The sequence below is a fragment of the Triturus cristatus genome, chromosome 6, assembly GCF_964204655.1.
Source record: "Triturus cristatus chromosome 6, aTriCri1.1, whole genome shotgun sequence".
NCBI classification, from domain to species: Eukaryota; Metazoa; Chordata; class Amphibia; order Caudata; family Salamandridae; genus Triturus; species Triturus cristatus.
This window is the reverse complement of record NC_140589.1, coordinates 785,630,901-785,656,414: the sequence shown is the minus strand read 5'-3', so window position 1 is coordinate 785,656,414 and position 25,514 is coordinate 785,630,901. Positions and strand designations below refer to the sequence as shown.

Genomic DNA, 25,514 nt, shown 5'->3' with positions numbered 1-25,514 from the left:
CACACACTCATGCTAACCATACAAATCCCTTGAGAAAAACAACTTGCATAGACCGGGCCAAACACTGGATGGCAGGAGTATGCATGGCATGTGTATCTGCAACCAACACATGCTACGAATATTAAGATTTCAGTCACTTTGCAGGTTGTACCCAGTGAGGAAGCCGAATGGGATATTGTCCAAGCACAAGCAATTACTTGTGAACCAACTCAGAAATGTTATGTGAAGTTCTTGTCATAGTTTTGGCCTTTCCAAAGGCCATCAATCATAACTGCAAACTGCGTGATATACATGCCTTGTCAGTGAATATTTGTCCGAATTTAACAGGCGAGGTTGGGGCAAATAAAGAAAATGTAATACTGTGCCTATTTGAAAGAAAAGAGTTTTGATCCAGCTTGATCTCTGGGGTGTTATTCTGAGCTCAAGATTTCCTAATGGGGTGTGATTCATTTCTGAGAATACTGGTTTAGCCTTTATTTCAGATAAGCAAATGTCATTTCTGGTTTCATTTTTGTGCAGTCTGATATTCTTCATATTAATGAGTATAAGCACCCCCAATAATGGAGTTAAATGCTTAGAGGCCATATATAATTCACACATTTAATATAGGCTATTTAAAGTTGTACACACTGAATCCACTTTGTGTTGTTACAACAACTCACCGTTTCTGTCCCTTTCGGTCTCTCTTTCTCTCATGCACATACACACGTTGTTCCTAATTACCTCTTCTTCCTCTTCTTCCTCCTCCTCTTCTTCTGCTTGTTCTTCTCCTCCTTGCTTCACTTTTTTCTTAGTTAGCTCTAGAATGATAGTGTCCCATTGTTCTCGCTGATAAACCTGACCAGTCTCAGGGTCCTGTTTCTGCCCTGAAAGTCGTTGGTTCAGATCATAGTCGGGGCACTAGTTGGGAAACAATGAGAATCATGCATCTTGAAATTCGGAAGATTGTTAATTGCATTCCTAAGAAAATCACACATGTACTTTTATAAGATTTCACCCTAAGCCAGTAGAAACAGACACATGGGAAAATGCAGACACATTTTGGAATTCATATAACGAATTAGAGCTGAAATGTGATTAAAGACAAGCAAGGGCAACCCACTACGCCAAAGAGGAACTTTGGGTGAATATATAACGCATGTGGACAAACAGAGTTTCACATTATGCTCCTTCAGAGTAAGTTACCCACTAAGAAGGAAGATAAATTATCAAGGTGACATTCAATTGTTTAGAAAAGGAGCCCCACAAAACTCTAATGCATTGCAAAAGTTTGATTTACAATACTAGTTGAAGGCAAATAATCTCTAAGCAACCTGCAGTGCTATAATAGCAGAAGTGATCACACAGCCACAAAGTGCACAAAGTGGATATACAAGGAGTATACAATCGACCGAGTAGTAACAACCAGAGGGGTTTCTACAAATTAGACTACACAAGAAAATGTTCACTAAGATGTGAAACATATCTAGTCTGATTGTATAGGTTTCAATATTGTTTCAACCATACACATTTGCAAGCTCATCATCAGGACAATAAGGAACTGGAGCGCATAGATGTTTGTAAGTAAGATAAAGGAAAATGAATAAAGGGAGAGAGAAATGTCTGTTGTACTAGCATGTAAAAAAATTACTGCAGATGAAGGTGCCAAGGGATCACCAGGAAATCATGTGCTTTGTCTGCTACCATTTACAAAGGCATAGGTGAGCGCAACCCTTATATATGAAAGGCACTACATACTCACATATCTACAGCGACAGGGCAACGTGTGCACTATGGGACTCAGGGGCAACTAAAATAACCAAGACACCACAGCTGGGCAGTACAAACTGTCACTGAGCAGAAACCATTGAGTGAGGTGCAGAGCCAAGCAGCCGAAGACAAATAAGCTGATGTGCTGTGCCGTGTAAACGCAGGCTGTCAAATGGCTTGGGGCAAAGGAGGGTGGGGATGGGGAGAAAAAGTTAGTCATTTCAAACATTTGGTTAAAGACAAAAATGTAAACTTGATAAAACCGTTTGGTTAGGGCAAATGACAAATTGAAGAATTGTGCAACAGGGGAAAGCACCCAATGAAAAAAGAAAGACTCTCACTAATTAGATGATGTGAAAAATTGTGAGTAAATCCCACAGGTAATATAAAGTGAATATCTGCATTAAACTACTCAGTATCAATTAATAGATCAGAACAAGCATTGGCAAAGCCAATAGGTCTCGCCTTTGGGACCTTATAAGTGCTTAGCCATGCAACAGTTGATGTTGTTGCACTAAGGATATTGTGCTGCATAACTAAATGCTTATAACAAGGTCCCAAAAGCGAGACCTATTGGCTATGCCAATGCTTGTTTATATTTTGCCTGTGCTTTCTTTGCGCTTGTTTTCATTTGTCATTATATTCCAAATCACGCTACTGAGGGGCCGATTCCGATCCGGGTCGGAAGGGCACCGAACCCGATCCGGCCGAAAAAACTACGAGCCGTACGCGTGTTTTCCGCCCGACTCGTACAGCTGTACGAGCGAGATAGTACGATGCGAGCTACGTGAAAATCACCGACCGAGTCGTTTCTGGGTCCGAACTGCTCCGTACGTCTCGGCGTGCGATGTACGACCGAGCCAGTACGATGCACGCGTCGGACAGCCGGTGTGAGCCAAAGTGTCCAGCTCGCAAAACATCCGGGAAGTTGCCTTTGGGGGTCCACGACGGACCCCCTGTCACCCGCAGCCCTACGACTCAAGACCCAAGGGTCTGCCCAACACAGGCATGTACGGTGCAGATGGCACTGACGCGTACCCACTGTAAGGGGCACCCTTGCACAAGACATACCCATTCAGTCAATGGGAGCCCATGTACGGGTCGTACGACCGGCTCCCATTGACTTCTATGGGAGTCCGACCGAACCGAATCCGGCAGCATATGGCCGCATCGTACTCACTCGGTCGGACTGCAGGACTCCGGCTCGGTTGGAAAACACTCCGGATCCGGCTCGGTCGGAGAGCTTTCTGACCCGGATCGGAATCGGCCCCTTAATCGGTCAAAGTCAAGAGAATCCACTAATTATTTGAAATCCTGACTTCTCAACCCAACCATGCTGGAGGTGGAATCCTATTAACTTATTATAAGGGCTCTCACCCACTAGAACCAGCTAGTGGCATGCATCATCATCGAGTCCTCACCCAGACACTTATGTGTGTGGGTGGCTCAACCTTCAGATGAAGGGAGCTCTTATTTGGGTTAGAGCATGGGTACTCACAAACTTTCTCTCGGGGGCCAAATTTACAGTGTGGTTTGTGGCCGAGGGCCGCACCGGTGCGGGCGGGGTCTGAGGGGGAGGGGCGGGGCTAAAGCAAAAAAAATGGTGACCATGAGGTTGAACACAGGTCCCTGCAGCAGATGCCTTCGTCCACTGAGCCACCAGACCCGGCATACACACATCTCTCTCTCTCTCTCCTTCTCTCTGTCTCTCTCTCTCTCCCTCCCTTCCTCCGTCTGTCTCCCTCTGTCTCCCTCTGTCTGTCTCCCTCCGTCTGTCTCCCTCCGTCTGTCTCCCTCCCTCCGTCGCCCGCCCTCCCTGTCGCCCTCCTCCCTCTGTCTCCCTCTCTCTCTGTCTCCCTCTACCTCCCTCCCTCTGTCTACCTCCCTCGCCTTCCCTCCTCTGTCACCCTCCTCCCTCTGTCGCCCTCCTCCCTATGTCTGTCTCCCTCTGTCGCCCTCCTCCCTCTGTCTCCATCCCCCTCTGTCTCCCTCTGTCTCCGTCCCCCTCTGTCTCCCTCCCTCTGTCTCCCTCCCGGTCTCCCTCCCCGTCTCTCTCTCCCTCCCTCTGTCTCCCTCCATCTCCCTCCCTCTGTCTCCCTCCCAGTCTCCCTCTCCCTCCCTCCCTCTCTCTGCCTCCCTCTCTGCCTCCCTCGGTCTCCCTTCTTCTCCCTCCCTCTGTCTCCCTCCCTCCCTCCCTCCGTCACCCTCCGTCTCCCTCTGTCTCCCTTCCTCTGTCTCCCTCCCAGTCTCCCTCTCCCTCCCTCTCCCTCTCCCTCCCTCCCTCTGTCTCCCTCCCTCTCTGCCTCCCTCGGTCTCCCTTCCTCTCCCTCTGTCACCCTCTGTCTCCCTCCCTCCCTCTGTCACCCTGTCTCCCTCCCTCTCCCTGTCTCTCTAGCTCCCTCTGTCTCCCTCCCTCTCCCTCTGTCTCTCTCCCTCTGTCTCCCTCCCTGTCACCCTCTGTCTCCCTCCCTTCTTCTGTCTCCCTCTCTGTCTCCTGCTCCCTCCTTGTCTCCCTCCCTCTCTGCCTCCCTCTCTCTATCTCCCTTCCTCTTCCTCCCTCTGCCTCCCTCCCTCCCTCTGTCACCCTCTGTCTCCCTCCCTCTGTCTCCCCCAGACTGCCTCTCTCTGTCTCCCTCCCTCCCTCTGTCATCTCACCAGTGTGTGTGTTAGCCCTCAGCCCGGGCTGAGACAGCTTCCCAGCACACACACACACAGCCGCACCCGAGTACTTCACAGGTCTTTAAAAGACCATTTACATGTTAATAAACCTTTGTTGTATTTCACCTCTTAGCGCCCCTGCGTCTCCACTTTGACAATCACTGGAATCCCCCGGCCCCACAGAGCAGAGTCTCAGAGTCCGGGCTGCTGCAACCGGCAGCGTTTTCTAACACTATTTAATTTTTTTTCTTAAAACACAGGTAGGATGCCTGCAAGGTCCGCGGGCCACCAAGGAAGGCTTGCCGGGCCGCTGGCCGCCCGTGGGCCGTACTTTGAGTACCTGTGGGTTAGAGGATGCAGTAGGTTCAGAAGGTCCGGCGTGATACATTAACAATTGTCTGACTATAGGGCTCTAAATCACCAATTGGGCAAATGATGTCCCTGTTGAGAAAAGAGAAGAGACAATGTTCCCTACGAGTGTGTAGGTCTGGCATGTATGACCGTATGTGTTTGTCCTGCACACCATAATAATTATAATATAGTTTAGTCTAATGAACACTGAAATAAAGCGAAAATTCCCTGACCGCATTCAGGGATCTGGTGTTGATGGTCTTGAAGAAAGTCTGAAGACCCATCTGGGCTGAATGAAGGAGGCTGAAACATGTAGACCCAATCTTTTGAGAACTCTCCCTAACAGCTTCCTTTGTGTTTTCAATCTTGTGCAGGTACTCTGTACTATATTAAATTTTATGAGTGGGGAATCGAAAAAACGTACATTTTTAGTACAGATCCCATTAATAAGAGAACCCAAATACTGATTCATTAGAAAGCCGCTCAGAGAAGGGGATCAGGGTAGCGCACATGTAAAGATTGTTCTTCAATCATATTTGTCCACAGCATGACACGTAGTGGCATCTTTAGATGTGATTTTTGAGGGGGGAATATAAAAACATTGTGTTTTATAAAGTATTGATCCACAAGACACGAGGTGAGGTGTGACTTTATTCTGGTCATCCGCTCTCGCAAGTGACATAGTCACCTTGCCAACATTCTAAGGTGAGCTCTCTGCCCGGCCGTACCAACAGGGCAGGCAAGGAGGGGGCACGGAATGAACCATCATGGGAGAAAGCTGATACAAGAGATTACAACACATCTCCTTATATGGGGAACCAACAAGATTTACAGTGCCTTACTATTGAGATAACAAGATTTACAGTGCCTTACTATTGAGATGAGACAACCACTCTGTCCTTACTCCAGGTCTGTCCATCATCCAGGCGAACCACACTCCTTCCGTCTTTTCTCACCCTTAGAGGTGCATGGTACTTGCTTAAACCAGGTTGCACGTGAGTGGGTTTCTTAACTACTACCGTGGTACCAGCCTTGTACTCCTGATCCTTGACCCCATGTCTCTGGTCATACCATCTTTTGTACTGCTGTTGATGACGGTAAACCTTCTCTTTACTCAATTCCATATCAGGCACTGCCCTTTTCCCTCCACCCAACCATTGTGGATTCATTTTGGTACAGGGTTCCCTATCTCTCAAGCAAACAAAGGGAGACACTCCTGTGATGAGATTGGGGGTGGTATGGTATGCCCATATGCACTCTCTCAATGATTCTTCGACATTGAACCCATTGGTGATGGCCAATTGAATGTGCTCTTTAAGTAACCGATTCGCCCTCTCCACCAACCCATTAGCTTTGGGGCAATAGAGTGCAGTTTTCTCATGCCTTATGTTCAAATTCCCCAAGAATGTCTTCATTGTCTCTGAGGTAAACTGCAAACCATTGTCTGTCACCAATGTGGCTGGGATACCCTCGTACACAAACACATTTTCCAAAAATGAGATGAGGTTGCTCGTCGTGGTAGATGTTGTGAATTTAAAATTAACCCAGTGGGAGGTATAATCTACAAAAACGAACATAAACCTTTTTTGAGTACCAAGGACATCCATGGGTCCGACGATGTCAACCGCCAAATTGGTCCATGGGATCTCTGGTACTTCAACAGGGGATAAGGGAGCATTGCGTGTAGTTTTGCTTTTGTCACTATTTGCACAGCTTATGCATTCCTTAACCTTGAGTTCTATCATGGAGTCCATTCTCGGGAACCAAAAACAACCCCTGACCTTGTTCTTAGTGAGGCTCCTGCCTAAGTGGCCCTCATGGGCCAGGTCGATTATTTTGTCCCTCAGATTCTTGGGGGGGAACTGCTCTGCTCCCACGATGTATCACATCTGACTGCAAAGACAGCTCATACCTTACCTCCCAAAAGTCTTTGACCGAGTCAGGAACTTGTGAGCGACTCTCGGGCCACCCATTGATGATGAACTGTTTAAGGATACCCATATCTTTATCTCCTTTCAAGCTCTCATCCCACTCTTCCTTAGTTAATGAGGGGAGATGCATGGCTAAAATGGGAACATCTAGCTGGTCCTCGCCTGAAACATCCAAGAGTGGGGACCTGGACAGGTAATCAGCAATTACGTTCTCAGGACCTGGGAGGTATTCCATCTTGAAACAGTAATTTTCTAGGCCCAGGACACATTTGGATATGCGAGGAGAATTGTTATGCACACTTTTTGACGAGAACATGAAAGTCAAAGGCTTGTGGTCAGTGTGAATGACAAACTGTATCCCCCACAAGAAAAATTTTAAATGAATCACTGCCCAGTAGCAGGCCAACGCCTCTCTCTCAATGACTGAATAGTTCTTTTCTGCCGAGTTGAGGGACAGTGAAGCAAATGCTATAATTGTATCTTGACCTTCGCCTTTTTGCGACAGCATTGCACCCAACCCTTTGCTGGACGCAACCGTTGTAAGAATGTTTTTTTTCCTTGGGTCAAATGATCCTAACGCAGGTGATTTTATGATGCGTTCCTTTATAGACTCGACCATCATGCTATGTTTCGCCTCCCATACAAACTCTTTGTCTTTTTTCAAGAGCTCACGTAGACCATCACATAGATCCGCAAAATTCTTTACGTACTTGGACATGTACTCCACCAGGCCTAAAAAGGACTTCAGTTCAACTTTGTTTGAGGGGTACTGGGCATCCTTGACCGCTTGAATCAAGCTGTACTTCGGCTTGAAACCTTCCTTTGATATGGTGTGCCCCAAATAATCAACCAATGTCACTTTGATCTTGCATTTGTCTAGTTTCACAGTTAATCCAGCTCTGGATAGCCTTTGGCACACTGTTTTGAGGACAATATCATGTTCTTCCTCCGTCGAGCCGTACATAAGTATATCATCCTGGAAACACAATGTGTTTTTGATGCCACACAGAATCTGTTGCATTATTTTTTGGGAAATAGAAGCCGCCGAGGCAAGACCGAACGGCATCCTGATAAACATGTAGGCTCGAACGGGGATGAAAATGCCGTCAGGGGTCTAGATTCTGGGTGCAACTCGACCTGATGGTAGGCCATTGATAGGTCAATGACCGAGAAAAAACACCCTTTGCCCATAGTGCTCAGCATCTCATTTATATTGGGTAGGGGAAACCTCTCCACCCAGATGTTCTCATTGAGACTGCGCAGGTCCACGCAGACGCGGATACCCTTACCATTGGCTTTGGACGCTAAAACAAGGGGGGCCAACCATTGGGAAGCTTCTATGGGTTGGATGACGCCCATGTCGCACAATTTATCCAGTTCACTTTTGAGGACTTCCCTTAGGCGAAACGGTACAGGAGGTGCCTTATCCAACTTTAGTAATCCTGAATAATTGCCCTATTAAGAACAGACTCTGTTTGGTCCATATTGAAATCCATCTAATCAACTAGGGCAAAGCCACTACATCAGAGAGGTATAAAAGCCCTAACTCTTGACATGTAATATAGCCCGAGATAGATTTAGGTAAGTTTAACAGGCGTCTAGTATAGGAATGTTTTATGACTAGTAGGGAATAAAGATCCTTATATCCTCAAATGTCACTTCCATAAGCCAAGGTAAAAACGCTCTTAGCCTGACATAACTGTAGAACAGCCTTAAAAGTTGTCTTACCTAATTCTATGGCAAATCGAATGATCGCCTTCATTGAACTTAAAAAGGAGTTCTACTCAGCAGCTTTCAAAAAGGCCCATGTACGTGATGCATCAAATAAAATGCCTAAATAGGGAAAAGCTTCCACCCTATATAAGGGCCTACCAGACACAGTGAATTGACTGTTTTTTATAGATTTCGGCCCAGCCGCTCTCACATAAAACTGGAATAATTTGTCATCAATCCCAGAGAATCCATTAACTTAACAAAGTTACTCAACTGCGTTTGGAGTCCCAAAGTGGTTTTAAAAAGCAGCACTGCGTGGTCCGCATACATTAATGTACGGATATAGCAACCCCTCAACTGAGGGAAATCAACACTACCCTGCAGCAAAACTCCTTACATTTATATAGAGAGAAAATAACAAATGAGCTAAAATGCTGCCCTGTTTGATAACTCTCCTAATAGGGAATGATTCAGTACAAGGGCCATCAATAGTAAACCTCACTCACGCAGACTGATTAATGTGCAAATCCCACAAAATAAAACTATATTTGGATCAACTCGTACAAACATAGGAATAGTGCACATTTAGTCGTGGTTAACACATTCAAAAGACTAAGTAAGGTCCAGAAAGGCTATATGAGCCAAACCCAACTTACACACCACATACTTGTTAATCCATAAATTTATGTAAAGACATTGGTCAGTTGTCCCCAGACCAGATCTAAAGCAATACTGTATGTCTGCTATAATATGATTATTGTCAAAAGCATTCCCCCTATTATTTTAACAGCAGATTCGATTAAAGCGATTGGGCTGTAACAGTTTAAATACCGACATTACAATTGATTTTGACTTGAATCTAAAGGAGGGCCCAAACCTGTGGTTCAGAAATAAAAAGGTCTGCCATAGTCCCATCCGGACGGGGGGGGGGGGGGGGGGGGGCTCTATTCCTAGAAAGCTGAAGAACTTCCTCATGGTTCTCCTCTAATGAGAATGAAATGTTTGAAGACCCCACCAGCTGCGCCATAGGGCCTCAAGAACTAGCCTCATGCATCAAGCCGTTACACAAGCTACTAAAACGACTAACCCAGGCTTCAGGGGAAGCGTGGCTAGATGGCGTATCTTCATCAGATAAGAGAAAAGAGGCTGGTCAATAATTTTCCAAAATTCAGAGCTATTACACAAACAACTAGCCTGAAGAAGCTGATGCCATGCTTCTTATTTAAGAATATTCTGCTGATTCTTTTCTTTTTGAAAGATATTTTATTGGTTTTACAACCATGGTGAGAATTGGTGCACCACGCCATAAAAGATAGCGCCATGAGTAGCACTACAATGAGCATTATGACAACAATTCCGAAAAATCGGGCAGAACAATATTTAGTATTTATAACAGGACCTGAGCCACTCCTCCCACTTGTGTATTGGGTGTATCAATGCTGCATTGGTGTATATCTCTTACATTGGCCCATGGTCTGTCCATCTTGACCTCTAGGACATGCCTTAAGTGTGTTCGTTAAATCCTGATGTCCTCGGGTACACTATCAAACCATCTATGCAATGAAGCATTGCCACAATTACCTGGAACAGTCAAAAGGTCAGCAATCTCCAGGGAGATTAAAGCGAAGGAATTAAGCATATCCAAATCAGAAAGATCTTCGCTAAAGCAAATCCTAATTTCTAAAGCCATACGAGAGAAAAGTACAACCATGAAATCACCTCCTTTTGCCTTACTACATTTTAACCGCCGGCCCTTGCCTGCAGTCCTAAAAAGGCGCATGTCCTGGCAAGGCAATCTCATATTTATTTTAGGCAGATTATTAGTAATATTCAGGAATGTATTTGTAAAATTTTATTGTAGTACAATTTTTTATTTTTGTAATAATTAATATCATTTTAGTAATTATTCAAATTATTTTAAATGTTACATTTTTAATTTATTACAATCACAATTTTATTATATTATATATTATTACAGATTATATATTATTAGATATAGATGCCCATAGGGCATTATTAGATTATTTAGAAGTTATTTTACATTATAAAGATGCATATTATACATAGTTTAGAAAATAGTTAATCAATTTTCTAACTTAGGGAGAAGAGTTGGTAATTTATTTACAAATTCATTTTTATTGCTTCATTATTAAAATGCAATTTTATGTATTACATGTTTCATTAAGTACTATTAAGGTGTGCAATAAATATCAGGATTGCTGTGCATTAGCTATTTAATTAAGAAATGTAAACAGTAAAATTAATTCATTTATAAACTAGTGATAAATTGTTTTAGTCTAAGTTAGAGCATGCACAGCATGGGTGCGGGCTTTGTTTTAAGTCATACATAGACACTCACAATTCAACACTTCTCCTAGGAGTATTAGTTGGAGAGAGAGCAGTAAATCTGTATTGCAATAATTTAAACACATTCCTCAATGGTAGTTGTATTGGAGTTATAACCGTAAGGAATATGCTACTTACCAGTATGCATCTGTTCTTGGCATGTAGAGCTGCAGAGTTGTACACTTAGCATAGGTCGCCATCTGGTGTTGGGCCCGGATGTTTGCAGTTTGTTTTTCTTCTTGGACAGTCTTTGGAAGTCACGAGTTTGGTGACTCCTCCTTCGGTCCGTACTGCGCATGGGCTTCGGCTCCATCCTCAGATTGTTTTTCGCCAACAGGGAAATGATGGAGCGTAGTAATAACAGTGAGAAACCCATGTGTTGTATCTAAATAAGATGTACTGGAACGGATACAGGTAGCCGGGGAGGCGGGTGGGCGTGTACAACTCTGCAGCTCTACATGCCAAGAACAGATGCATACTGGTAAGTAGCATATTCCATTCGAGGCATATGAGCTGCAGATTGTACACTTAGCATAGATTATGTAGCAGTACCCAACCTTAGCGGCGACCACCGGTATCCGTTGCAGCTGTTTGAAAAAGTGTCTTTAGTACAGCCTGGCCCACCCTAGCTTGCTGCTTGGAATGCACATCTACACAGTAGTGTTTTGTGAAGGTGTGCGGTGTAGACCATGTGGCTGCCTTGCAGATGTCATCTAAGGGTATATTCCCTAGAAAAGCCATAGAAGCCCCTAACTTTCTTGTAGAGTGGGCTTTAGGGGGAACAGATAATGTTCTCTTTGCCTTTTGATAGCAAATTTGTATGCATTTTACAATCCACCTAGCTATCCCTGATTTTGAAATGGGGTTGCCTTTATGTGGTGGAGAGAAGGAAACGAACAATTGTTTAGTCTTCCTGAAGGGTTGCGTTCTTTGTATGTAATATAGTAACGCCCTTTTTACATCAAGTGTGTGTAAGGCCCTTTCTGCAACAGATTGGGGTTGCGAGAAGAAGACAGGTAATTCCACTGATTGATTGAGGTGGAAGGGGGAAATGACTTTGGGCAGAAACTTCGGATTTGTGCGAAGTATGACCTTGCTGTGATGCATTTGTATGTAGGGTTCCTGTATGGTGAACGCTTGTATTTCACCAACCCTTCTAAGGGAAGTGATAGCTACAAGGAAAGCTGTTTTCCAGGTGAGAAACTGTAGCTCACATTTGTGCATTGGTTCGAAGGGCGGACCCATTAGTCGTGTAAGAACTAAATTTAGATTCCATACAGGGGAAGGTGGTGCCCTGGGAGGAATTACTCGTTTAAGGCCTTCCATGAAGGCTTTAATAGCGGGCACTCTGAAGAGTGATAAATGCTGCCTGTTTTGTAGATAAGCAGCGATCGCTGCTAGGTGTAGGCGTATGGATGAATATGCCAGGTTACACCTGTGAAGATGGAGTAGATAGCATATGATGTGCTGTATGGATGCATCTAGAGGGTTGATTGTATTGTTACGGCAGTAAATTACAAATCTTTTCCACTTTGCGGCATAGCATGCTCTAGTGGTAGGACGTCTGGCTTCCATGATGATGTTCATACAATCAGGGGGAAGGTTAAGGTATCCGAATTCTAGGATTTCAGGAGCCAGATCGCCAGGTTGAGCTGAGCTGGGTCCGGGTGCCTGATTTCTCCATGGTTCTGGGTTAGGAGGCATGGGGATAGATGCAGTTTTTGATGTGGTACCACTGACAGTTGTAGTAGCGTGGTGTACCACGGCTGCCTGGCCCACGTCGGAGCTACCAGAATGAGTGTGAGTGAGTGCTGTTGTAGCTTCCTGACCACTAATGGAATTAGTGGGAGAGGTGGAAAGGCGTATGCAAATCTGCCTGACCAGTTCATCCATATCGCATTGCCCTTGGACAATGGGTGTGGGTATCTGGCGGCGAAGCTTGGGCATTTTTTGTTTTCGTGGGTGGCGAAGAGGTCTATCTGAGGATGCCCCCACTGTTGGAAGAATGGGTGAAGAACTTGTGGATGCAGTTCCCATTCGTGTATTTGTTGCGTTTGTCTGCTGAGCAGATCTGCCATGGTGTTTTGTACGCCTGGAACGTGCTGTGCCAGGAGAAAGATGTTTTGAGGAATTGCCCATCTCCATATGCTCTGGGCTAAGCGGGAGAGCTGGGGAGAGTGTGTCCCCCCCTGTTTTTGGATATAATACATTGCAGTCATATTGTCTGTGCGAATGAGGACTGCTTTGCCCGAAATCCGTTTTTGGAAAGATTTTAGGGCTAGAAAGATCGCCAAGAGCTCCAGATGGTTGATGTGGAGCGATTTTTGCTGTGGCGTCCATAGACCTTGCATGGTGAGGTGTAGAAGGTGCGCTCCCCAGCCGGAGAGCGATGCGTCCGCTGTTAGAGTCACTTGAGGAACCGGGTCCAGGAACGGCCGCCCTTTGGAAAGGTTTGTGGTGTTCCACCACTGCAGAGAGTGATGTGTGCGGCCGTCCACCAACACCAGATCCGTCAGCTGACCCTGGGCCTGGTTCCACTGTTGTGCTAGGCACTCTTGAAGTGGACGCATGTGGAGTCTTGCATGGGGCACTATGAAAATGCAAGACGCCATCATTCCTATGAGCTTCATAAACACTCTTGCTGGAAGAGAGTGCTGAGGAAGGAATGTTTTGCGTAAGGCTTGAATGCTTGTGATTCTGGCTGAGTTTGGATAGGCAATACCCTTGGAGGTGTCTATAGTGGCCCCGAGGTATTGCTTTGTGTGAGATGGTATGAGGTGGGACTTTTGGTAGTTCACCGTGAAGCCTAGCTGGTGGAGCAGTTGGATGGTGCTGTTTGTATGCTGCACACATTGGTCGTAGGACGCGGCTTTTATTAGCCAGTCGTCTAGGTAAGGGAAGACGTGAATATGTTGACGTCTGAGGTGTGCTGCTACTACTGCTAGGCATTTGGTAAACACCCGTGGTGCGGTGGTGACCCCGAAGGGGAGAACCGTAAATTGGTAATGTTGCCCGTCCACCACGAACCTGAGGTATTTCCTGTGAGAGGGGTGTATTGGAATGTGAAAGTATGCGTCTTTCAGATCCAAGGTTGTGAGAAAGTCTCCCTGGCAGAGGAGTGGGAGGACTTGTTGTAGAGTGACCATGTGAAAATGGTCTGAGTGTATGTAGGCATTTAGAGGCCGGAGGTCCAGAATGGGTCTGAGGGTCTCGTCTCTCTTTGGTATTAAGAAATATAGAGAGTAGACCCCTAGATTTCGTTGGTTGACGGGAACCTGCTCTATAGCATGTTTTTGCAGGAGTGAAAGTACCTCTTGTTTGAGCAGTGTGGAATGTTCTTGAGACATTGGACGGTGCCTTGGTGGGATATTGGGTGGGGTAGATGTTAGCTCTAGACAGTACCCTGATCGAATAATTTGGGTCACCCATTTGTCCGATGTTATGGACTCCCATACGTGGATAAAGTTTTGTAGTCTGCCCCCGACCGGAGTGGAATGGTCTGGGGGGAGCGGAGGGGAGTCATTGTGCGGGGGGGGGTGGCAGAACGGGTGTTGTTGGTTTTGCCCCTGCCCTTATTGTTGTTACCCCTGTAACCACCTCTCTGATTGCCCTTTGAAAGGGTATTTTGAGGAGGGGACTTGTAGGAGGAAGAGGCGTTATCGGTGGAGGAGCCTCTGCCTGTGCCACGAAAGGACGAGCGTCGAAAGGAACGTTTGGAGGCTTGTGTTTGGAGTGCCCCCATAGACTTTGCTGTGTCTGTGTCTTTCTTCATCTTTTCGAGCGCTTCGTCTACCTTTGGCCCAAAGAGTGTTTCCTGGTCAAAGGGGTGATTGAGTATGGATGCCTGGACTTCTGGTTTGAACCCTGAGATCCTGAGCCAGGCGTGGCGGCGAAGCAGGACACTGGTATTTATGGCTCTAGAAGCAGTGTCGGCTGCATCGAGGGCACACTTAATGGAGGTGTTTGTGATTAGTTTACCCTCCTGTATAAGGTCATGAGCCTTGTGCTTGTATTTTTCTGGAAGGTGCTGCATAAGAGCCTCTAGTTCGTCATAGTGTGCTCTATCATATCGCGCAAGCAGTGCTTGTGTGTTTGCAATGCGCCACATGTTTGCAGCTTGGGAGGCGGTGCGTTTACCAGACGCGTCCAGAAGTTTAGATTCTTTGTCTGGCGGTGGGGCATCTCCTGAGGATTGGGAGTTAGCCCGCTTTCTAGCTGTGGAGACAACTAGGGAATCTAGGGGAGCAGGGCCCTTGATGTAAGCAGGGTCTGTGGGTGCCGCCTTGTACTTCTTCTCTATTCTAGGGTTCAGTACTCTGGCTCTGACAGGGTCTTTGAACACCTCTGTAGCGTGCTTGGTGACACCCTTAAGCATGGGTAAAAAGGAAGTAGATTTGTCTTGTATATCAAATGTATCCAGTAGGAAGTCTTCTTCTACTGGTTCACTGTGCATGTCCACCCCATGGTAGTGTGCTGCTCTCTGCACTAAATGATGAAACCCTAAGGAGTCCTCTGGAGGAGACGGCCTTGATGGGTATAGGTCGTCCTGAGGTACATTGGGTATATCAGGGTTATTGTAATCCTCCCATGGATCTGGGGTCCCTGGTGGAGTGGGATCCATTGGGGGGTCCGCCGGGTAATTGTCCGGATCCCCATCATCTGGATCTGGGGATGGGGCCGGATCATAGTGAGGTAAAGGTGGCGGAGACCTGTGAGGTGGAGGCGGTGGAGGAGGTGTGGGTAGGGGAGGCGGTGGTGGGGAGAGCACTCTGAGGGGAGAAGTAGCAGAGTCCTTCCTTTTGGGTGGAGGAGGAGGAGCCGGAGCATCAAGGCGTCTTTTCTTGGTAGTTAAAGTCAAAAGCCGAGTCTTTGGATCTTTGGACAAAGTATTTTGTAAAGGGTCTGGTGTAAACAGAGCCAACGGTGTCGAGTCGTCTGTCGGCACCGGTGATTTCGGAACCGGGGGTTTCGATGGTCTGTGTGCGCCATGCTTTTTTGAGGTCTCCGGGTGTTTCGGCGTCGAATGATGTTTCGGCGCCGGAGCGTCGGTGCCGACAGATTTGTGTTTGTGTTTGGTCGGCACCGAGTGTCCAGGCTTCGGCACCGGTGGTTTCGGAGTCGAGCTGGATTTTGCAGTCTTCGGTGCCGGATGCTGTTTTTCGGCACCGGGTGTCGGCTGGCTCGATCCCGAGCTGCCATGAGACTTTGGGTGCTTCGACACCGGGCCCGAAGGTGGGGTGATCGAAGTTTTGGTTTTGGTTTTGCCCAGGCCGGCAGGCGAGGGAGTAACCTGAGTCTCTTTGGTTTTCGGCGCGGGGGTGGGAGGGGGCATAGTACTCACGGCCCGCTGCGCTGGTGTAACGTCCTCCACGTCGGAGTCGTCGGCCTCGGAAGCGCTGACGACGTCTTCCTCCTGCTCGGTGTGTGTTTGCCCCGAAGCTTCGGCGTCGTCTCCGAAGATGTCCGGTGGAGCTGCCGAGGATGAGTGCGCCATGGTGCGTCGAGCTCTTCGATCTCGGATGGTCTTCTTCGATCGAAAAGACTTGCAGGCGGGGCAGTCTCTAGCCTCGTGTTCCGGAGAGAGGCAAAGGTTACACACCTGATGGAGGTCGGTGTGGGGAAATTTAGACCCACATTTTGGGCACTTTTTGAACGGAGTCCTTTCCATCGGCCGGGACCGGAGTCGCGGAGGGCCCGAAGGCCGGTGTCGATGTACGGGATGGAGAAAAGTGCCGCTTCGAGAGATGAAGATGATGAAGGAACTCGAAGAATCGAGGATTTTCCGTCGAGGCTGGAACCGTAGAAGTTCGAAGCCGGAGCACGAAGTATCACATCCGAGCCCGATGGCGGAAAAAAACAATCTGAGGATGGAGCCGAAGCCCATGCGCAGTACGGACCGAAGGAGGAGTCACCAAACTCGTGACTTCCAAAGACTGTCCAAGAAGAAAAACAAACTGCAAACATCCGGGCCCAACACCAGATGGCGACCTATGCTAAGTGTACAATCTGCAGCTCATATGCCTCGAACATATGTATTCCATAAAATCCCATACATTTAGGTCAGTGAGCAGTTTTAGAGTGTCGGTGGTGTAGTAGGGTGTCCTATATGAAGGTGCTGCTCTCTACCTAAAACTTGGGAGCTACCCGGAGTTCCCTGCTTCCTGTTATGCATAATGTATGTAGTACTCCAAGCCCAAAAGGGCGTTGTTTTGACTTATACTGGGTGCTATCTTATGTCCGGAGAAGGCTATGAATCATTGAAGAGCACTAAGGTGAAACAAGTCATGGGCTGCGTTTATTTTTTTCAGGTTGGCATGGATGGTATTTTACCAATCTAAAGTTGTAATACTGTGCCTGGATTGGCAAAATCTTTTTGTCATTTATCACCTCAGTTTGGAGAGCACTTGATAATCTGATTCTTAAAGGGATACTTTGAACCCTAGCACTTGAGGGGGGGACACAAGAATGTAACCAATCACCTGCAGGAGGTTAGCCATGCACGAGGGTTGGGTGCAGGGCACTGCCACAGGCCAACACCTGTAGCCAAAGTCTCACTGCGCACATCCAAAGGCCCTGCATGACAGGGGGTTGGGCGCATGGCCTGGCTATAGGTCAGGCGACCAGGCCCTGTTGCCAACCACACAGAGTGCAAGGCTGCAAGAGGTTGGCCATCTGCTGGAGGCTGAGTGCAGGCACTGCATTAAACCCCACACTGTGCATGGTATAATGCTATGCGCATTGGGTGAATATGGTCAAAACCTCAGTAATTCACACAAAAAACGCAAAGGCTAAAGTAATGTTATATTTAGGTATGGTAATAAGATCTTACTTTACCTTACAAAACACCCCAGTAATTCACTGAAAACTAAGGTTAAGGAGACTTTATAGTTAACAGTGATAAAATCTTACATGAAGATGTTAGCTTACGTTGAAAAGAAAAACCCCTAGGAATGTAGTGGAAAAACAAAGGCTAAAATCCCATCATAGTTAGGTGTTGAACCTTATCGTGAGTTAAAGTATGATACACATATTCCTGAAATGAGCAGAAACATGGACACCGTTTTAACAAGTCTTGCAATCATACTGCGACTTGAACTCTTTGTGAGTCACAGTCACCCATAGATTATACCCTCTACAACAATGTATAATGTCTCAGAATTTTCACTGAACTTTTGGAAATAAATGTCTACAATGTATACATCTCCATTTTATATAGAGATCGTCAATAGCAAAACATACCAACTTTTTAACGGCAGCATGAACACAGAAATGCACAGGTGAATAATGTAGGAGAAGCTTTAGTTCTTTTCACATAGTTTTGGTAACAGGCGTTTGACTTAAGGTACAACCTATCTGAAAATACATCTGCAACTTACACTAGTTGCACTCAGTCTCTACCTTGTTTAAATGAGGCACTGCTTGCAGTTAAAACTTCACTGGTACCTAAAGTGTGCACGCAATATCTTTTACCATAGTGAATGAGAATTGTCTCCAGTACTACACTGTTTCTATTAGCTGAGCAGTAACTTCAATGATGTCAACAATTATGTAATTTGACATGCAACCAGTGATGTCATCAATGATATCATTTAACATATCATGAGTAATGTAATATGTTTGGTCATAAGCCACAAGGAGTGTTTTTTCAGTGATATATACATACAGGACCTAGTTTCCATAGACAAAGCGTTTTTTGTTTTGCCAATAACTTTGCCTCCATTTGAGGAATCTTCACAAAATACTAAAAAAACTAGTATGCAACTCACTTCACCTGTTGTGTGTGTTTTGGGGTGATTCGTCAAGCGGGGGCAGAGAAAAAGAGGGGTCCTCATGCAATTTTTCATATGGATTTTAGACACGACTACAGCCCGAACCGCTGGAGGAAATTACACCAAATTTGGCAGAAAGCTAGCTCTTGGTCTGGAAAGAGCCCTTTGAGTAATTTGGTGCAAATCCGTTCAGAGATTTTGGAGTTATTAACAGAAAAAGAAAGATAGATGTCTAGGGATGCAAATCCTTAGTGGATCCGACAGATGCGACAGATCTCCTGGTGAGATCTGTTTGGCTTCCAACACTTCAACCAGGAAGTGTTGGCAGCCATCTTAGAACTCGGGACTGAGCCAGAGTCCCCCAAAAATGCAAATGAACTCAAAAAGGGGTCAGGGGAGGAATACCTTGACTCCCTTTCCAGGCTTGGTGGCTGGGGCCCAAAAGCATTTTTTTTATTTGTTGCCATGAAAAGCACAGGGGATCCACAAACAACAATTAAAAAAAAACACTTAAGCCCGGGGTGGGCCAGGTCCCAGGGGCAAAAGTAACGTAGTATACTGGGGAGGGAGACACATGCAGCACTGTCCCCATGGGCAATTTTGGCCCAGGGACCACCACCTCCCAGGGCCAAGCCAATATAAATTACGGAGGGGGGGTGTGTGCCTCCCCAGGGTGTCTATGGCCTGGGGACCGCAACCTCCCCGGGCCAAGGCCTATGTATACAAGGGGAGAGGGGCCTCACTGACCTCCCTATCGGGCCATTTTCAGCCCCTGGGACCAACACCTGCCCAGGCCAGCCAGTGCAATCCGAATGGAGGGGCCATTGGCTCACCTCCTGGAGCCATTATTCACCTGGGGACCGCCACCCCCCATGGCCAGGTCCCTGTGTCCCAGGTCTCCTGTAAAGCTGGCAGAAAAACATAAGAAAAAGATTCCTTCTGCAAGCAGGGAGCAGGAGTTTTTGCTGCTGCTTGGGTGTGGGAGCAATGCCGATTCAGCTGGAGGTGGGGAGCTGGCAGGGACTATGGGGGTATTCAGGCTCCCACCCCAGTCTCTAATAGCGCACACTGAGTGGGGCCAGGGCACCCACCATGATGAGGCCAGGGCACCCACCATGATGAGGCCAGGCCCTGGGGATGGGGCCTCTGGGGGCCGAAATCACCCCTGGGTGGGGGGGCCACATAGGCCCCCTCCCATTGAACTAATTGTCGTGGTCCTGGGGGCAAAAATCTGCCTGGGGAGGGGGCCGCATGCCTGTATATGGGGGGATGGCCACTGCATGGGCGAAGGCTGTGCAAGGACCGGGGTGGGTGCCTATAGGATGTTGGCTGCAGGACCTGGCCTGTAGTCGACCAACCTCCACACATGGCCAAAGGCCAGATGGGGAGTGGGGTTGGGTGCCTGCTGTGGTTTGGCTGCAGGGCTTGGCCACTGCTCAATCCCCTCCACAAACCTCCGAAGGCCATTCCCAGCCATTGACTGCATGAAGTGTTGGCTGCAGGGCCCCAAGAAACTATAACTCATGCCCGGAGGTAACTATAACTCGCGACCTCACTATACACTGCTACTTATACCACATTTTGCATAACTAATGTGGTTCCCGGGGCCTAAATCAGCCTCGGGAGGGGGGCTGGATTTCAATTACTTCTTATTCTCAGGCAGCATAACTTCTTCAATGGCTTTCACAATGCTCTTCTTTGGTTGAAGTGTCTCACCTGATATCTTGTGCGGCTAATATGGTACTTTCTGTGTCAAAAGAAAAAACATCCTACCGCACTGTTAACATAGTTTTTAATTATCTTTTTAATTAATTTAAATATATTACATTTAAATTATTTATTTGAAGCTTGAATAAAAAAATGTAAATCCTACTGAAGGTAAAAAAACTAATTTTTTAATGATAAATTAATAATTATAAAAAAGGGATGTATAGAATTAACAAAAAGCTATACAATTATTTCTAATACAATTTGTTACATTAATATTTGCAATCAATATATAAATATATAATATTTTTACATATGTTTTAACATTACATTATATTTATATATATGTATAACTGTTTTAAATAATTTATTTGCATTTAACATTTTTCCTGTGGGGTTTTATTTGAAGTCATTATCTTCCTTATTTTCTGTGGTACGCTGTTTCAGTATCAGTGGTTGGTCATGAACAGTGCAGAACTTACTTCTGTTTCTTTTTTGGCTGCAGTAACTTACACATGTATATTTGGCCTCAACCCCTTTTCAGGGGACGGAGATGTGTAAGTCTACACTTCTGAGTAACTTTACACATGTTGTGACTAGCCAAAAGTAGTAAAGCTACTCAACAGTGTAAGAGTATGTTACTTCTGTAAATTGCTCATAAATCTAATTGCCCATTGTAAATAGGCCCGAATGTGTATGATCATTTTTTTAGACAATAACCTATCAAGCTCCTGTTGTGAAGATTCCTTCATCAAGAATGGTAATGGATTGACTTTATGCCCAACTGGCACTGCACCACCTTTTAATTAATCTTCTTTTAGAAAACCACTAAAAGTCCTAATTTTTCTGAGAAGACTGTAGGCAACATTTATTTTCCTAGATTCCCCATCTTACTCACACTTGCATGTTCCATCACCCTTAAAGGCTCTTTTGTGTTTGGATCCACATAACTATGTATAGGTCTTTCTGACGTCACCCTCCCAAAAAATCAGATCCATTACTTGCTATGTACAGTTTTCCTCACACCATTCTTCTTATATGTCACATCAATCCACTTCATTTTTAAATATCCCCATTCCTTTTTCCCCGTATCCCTCAACTCTCGTATCAGATTGACTCAAGTCCTCTATTTACTCATTTACCTTGTTTTCATTTGTGTTCCTGACCAACAAGGTAAATAGACTTCCAGAGTCAACCAGCATTCTGACTACTTTAAGGATATTCATATGTTGCAATGGGTTTTTTCCAATCTATCACAACAGTCTTGTTTCATTTCTATCACCTCACATATTTCTTTCTCTTTGTTAGTATCCTCTACTCCACCCAAATCTTGTTCATCAATGGAAAGTACCAGTTTCTGTATACTTTCACAAGTATTTTCTATTTTCCCCACCTCTAACAAGTTACCTTTGGTCCCACACATTTTTGCAAAGTGGCCTCCTTTTGCACAGTTCTAGCAAATAATGTTTCACGCCCCACACACTGTACCGGAGCTGCTATGTCTGGGGTTACCATATTGGAAACAAATTACAGCTTTCCCTACAGTTGTACCATCTTTATTTGTTTTTCCTGTTTTTTTCTTTTATCTCTTTCACTTCAATTTTCTCCTGCTTTACTATTTTGTTCATAGTTTCTTTAGGTGCATCAATCTCGTTAAGCCAAACAGCTGTGTGTCCCATTCTCCTTGCTATCTGAATAGCTTCCTCGAAAGTGAGGTAAATAATTTCTCTTTTTATTTATTTATTGTTTGTACACCATACTTATGTTGTATTAAAGAGCCAGATAATTTTCCAAAGTAGCACAATACCGTTAATCTTCTTGGAGCTGCCTGTGTCCTCACGAAAAATCAATTTAATTTAAAAACTACATTAACCTTTAGTGTAAAATGTTGTTCTAGCATTTGTAATGATATTTCATAAACATTTGAAGGCTAACTATCTCCCGTGCCTATAAAAAGCTTCGGAAGATCTTTATATTATCTCCTTCCCTCAACTCCCAAGTGATGCAGTAGAAATTCCGAGTTCCTAACTGGTCCATACTTGTCCCATGGCCAGTATATATATACTTTGCTCAGTCATTCCTGAAAATGAAAAACAAAAAAAACAGACCACTAAAACGTACTAAACTAACTGAATACTGATAAACTACGATAAAAAAATGAAATATTAAGGACCTTAGCCTTTCCTTTGTTTTTAGGCTACTAGGCCTTTACTTCTTTTGACCTGTGTACATCGTTCACTTGTTGAAAGGCTGCGAAAAGGACACGTCGAGGAAGGCAGTGGCGTAACATAGGCCCCTGCAGTCCCCACAGTGTGAGGGGCTCCTGAGCGACAGGAAGCCCCCTCAGCACAATACTCTGGCCTGAGAGTTCCTGATTTAGTCCGGAGGAAGGGCCTCTCCATGTACCTTGCAGGGGGGCCCACTCAAGTTTCGTTACGCCACTGGAGGAAGGGGCACAACAGATTAGGTTCTTCTGTATATCGATATCCATATGTTAATAATATATTTTCTTCCTTCTGTGAAGATAGTTTTGTATTTCACCATGTGCTTATACTGAAGAGCATCCTCGAAATCCATGAGGTTGTTCCATCACAGACAGCATGTGGCTCCACTTACATGCACTTGATCAAGTATATTTTGGGAAAGGTTTCCTCGCGCCATTGTGTGAACTTGCTGAAAGTTCCCAAGCTTGAAACCCCTCCTTGCAAGTTCCTGCTTCATTGCACGTGCTCCCTATTGTCTGTTATCCAGTGTCGTAGCTGGGGGGGGTCCACCCCGGGTGGCACTTTTTGGGTGGCGGCACTTCATGTGACTTGAGCAATTTCAGCGAGTGCAAGGTAAGTGGCTTTTTTTTCTCTTTTATTTTGCCTTGTCATCATCTGTCGACTACTCCCTCCCGCTCTTACCTGCACTGACCATCACTTGGGGGCAAGCTCAGTCATCCTCACAGGCAGCAAAAGCTCTAGCAATGCCACTGCTGTTATCAATGCATTTTCAGCAGCTATGAACAAGGCAGGATTCTGAGTCACTTCTTCGCGCAACATACATTTTTCATATATCTTCAAACTAGTATATGTATCTTGAAAATATTTTGTATGCGGCTTCTTTATGCCCGATACCTTTCCATGTGCACTGCAGTCCAAGCACTAGAAAGTGATAAAGTCTCCTTCATCGTTTATGCCCATACTTGATCTCAGAGTTTAAAAGTTTGGGTGGGGCTATCTTATTTTGTGCTTGATACATACAAAGTATAATTAAGTTCTTATATTCACACATGCCACTCACCATATTTTATCACCATATGAACCTCCTATTTTCTTCAAAGTCAGTTTTTTTTGTTCTTCCTCATGATTGTTCCTTATCCAGGGGTAAAGGTCAGGGTTTTTTCTGCCCCCCTTTGCAGGAGTAAAACTTGTCACCAAAATTATGTTGAGTTCACACAGGACAGGGATGAAGCTTTCAAAAAAATATTCACATCAAATCATGACCTTCAGCTGCAGTCCCTCAGTTTTAACCGACATGCCTCTAGAACTCTTCTACAGCCCCTTATGCATCATCTAGTGTCACAGTGAGTAACAGATTCTAGCACAGTAAGATTTCATAAAGGTTAGATCACAGTACACAATAACTCTACAAATATATTAAAAATAATTAAATAATTATTAAAAAGTTATTAAATAATTATTAAAAAGTTAATTTCAAGAGCCAGTGTGTTGCGTCATTTTTCTTCATCTAGTTGTCGCATTTTAATATAATTTTTTTTAAACTAGTTCATATATTTTTTTACATTAATTTCATTGTATATAAAAAATACACTTTATTTAATTTCCCTACATTTTCCTTTATGCAGATCTCTGATCGGGTAGCAGAGATCTCCAAGAACAATTGGAAAGTTACTAACAGTAATATTACATTTTTAAATTCAGCCATGGCAGTCATTACCCCCTCACTTGAGGAGTGGAGACTCTTAAATCTGGATCTAGCTATAAATTTAAACTCAGAAATGGTGAACCGCAACAATATGGAGATTTACACCTAGGTATAGTTATAGCTTTCCATGTTAGAAGATCTATACATGCAAAGTTACCTTTGTGACCCAGGCTCTAGGTCATTATACTGTATTATTATTTGGCATGTTTCTTAAATAAATACCCCAAAAGAAGACAGTCCTTAATGTTGGATCCAAGACAGCCATAGTATTTCCACTAAATTGAGAGATGTCCCTAATTTAAAAAATTTAATTGTTTTGGCATTCTGAAACCTGCAAATTGATGATCGCCGGGATCGTGGGGGACAGTTCATCTCCTGCTGATGCTTGAAGTGGGTATTCAATCAATAATAATTTTTTCAAATGTTAGTCTTCCTGCATATAACACGTGTGACTTTATGAGTAATGATTTTCAAACCTGGTTTGAAATGTATGGAGGAAGAGTACAGTGGGTTCTGTGTTGAAAGGGTGCCACTGCTAAGGAGGGAGAGGATTGGGTGTGTATAAAATCGGTGTCCTTGTTCCATACAAACTACTTACTAAGGAAGAGTTTCATTATTTTTTCAGTGGATCTTCAGTAGGAATGGATGTATGACTAAACAACTACTGCCTATACCACGACTTCCTGAACCACGAAAGCTAAACAACGAGCAATGCTAAACCACTACTTTTTTTTACGACGACTTCCTAAACCACGAAAAAAAAAAACACCTTGTGACTGGCCAATAGATTGCACTATTGTAAGAACAATACTTACAATATTTTTAAATTGCTCATTACCCATTTCATTGATAATGTATTCTACATATATTTTAATATATAGTCATATTTTTTAAAACCACTCAAACTACAAATGATTGGAATTTTTTGAAAATGATAGTATGCTTATAGTGTTTTGAGGTTAATTAAAAACAAATCTATATTGTTACTAATGTAAGTACTGCACTCGTTGAACAGTTTGTTGAAGAAAGTGTTCAAAGTATTCAGAGTGCTGTAATGAGCCAATACTGGGTGGATCTGTTGAGTATTTGTGTACTTTTAATTTTGTATATATATATATATATATATATATATATATATATATATATATATATATATATATATATATATATATATATATATATATATATATATATGCATATAGGCAGCAGGCGACAGCGTGGACAAGAGAGGAGGCAGGTGACAGCGTGGGAGGGACTGGGGCAGGCAACAGCGTGGGAGGGATTGAGCCAGGCAACGACGCGGGAGGGAGGGCAACAGGAGAAAAGGCAAATTAGATTTTCGATTCTAGTACACAGCCTA

General features: G+C 44.7%; 1 protein-coding gene across 6 annotated transcripts in view; it reads right to left on the bottom strand.

Annotated features, from left to right (window-relative positions):
* AK9 (adenylate kinase 9) overlaps positions 1-25,514 on the bottom strand; it is a 1,219,082-nt gene that overhangs the window by 1,040,116 nt on the left and 153,452 nt on the right. For all 6 annotated transcript variants that reach the window (XM_085611347.1, XM_085611348.1, XM_085611351.1 and 3 more), the window contains exon 7: positions 724-900. In XM_085611347.1, coding sequence (XP_085467473.1) covers positions 724-900 — 177 coding nt within the window. The remainder of the gene's footprint in view (positions 1-723; positions 901-25,514) is intronic.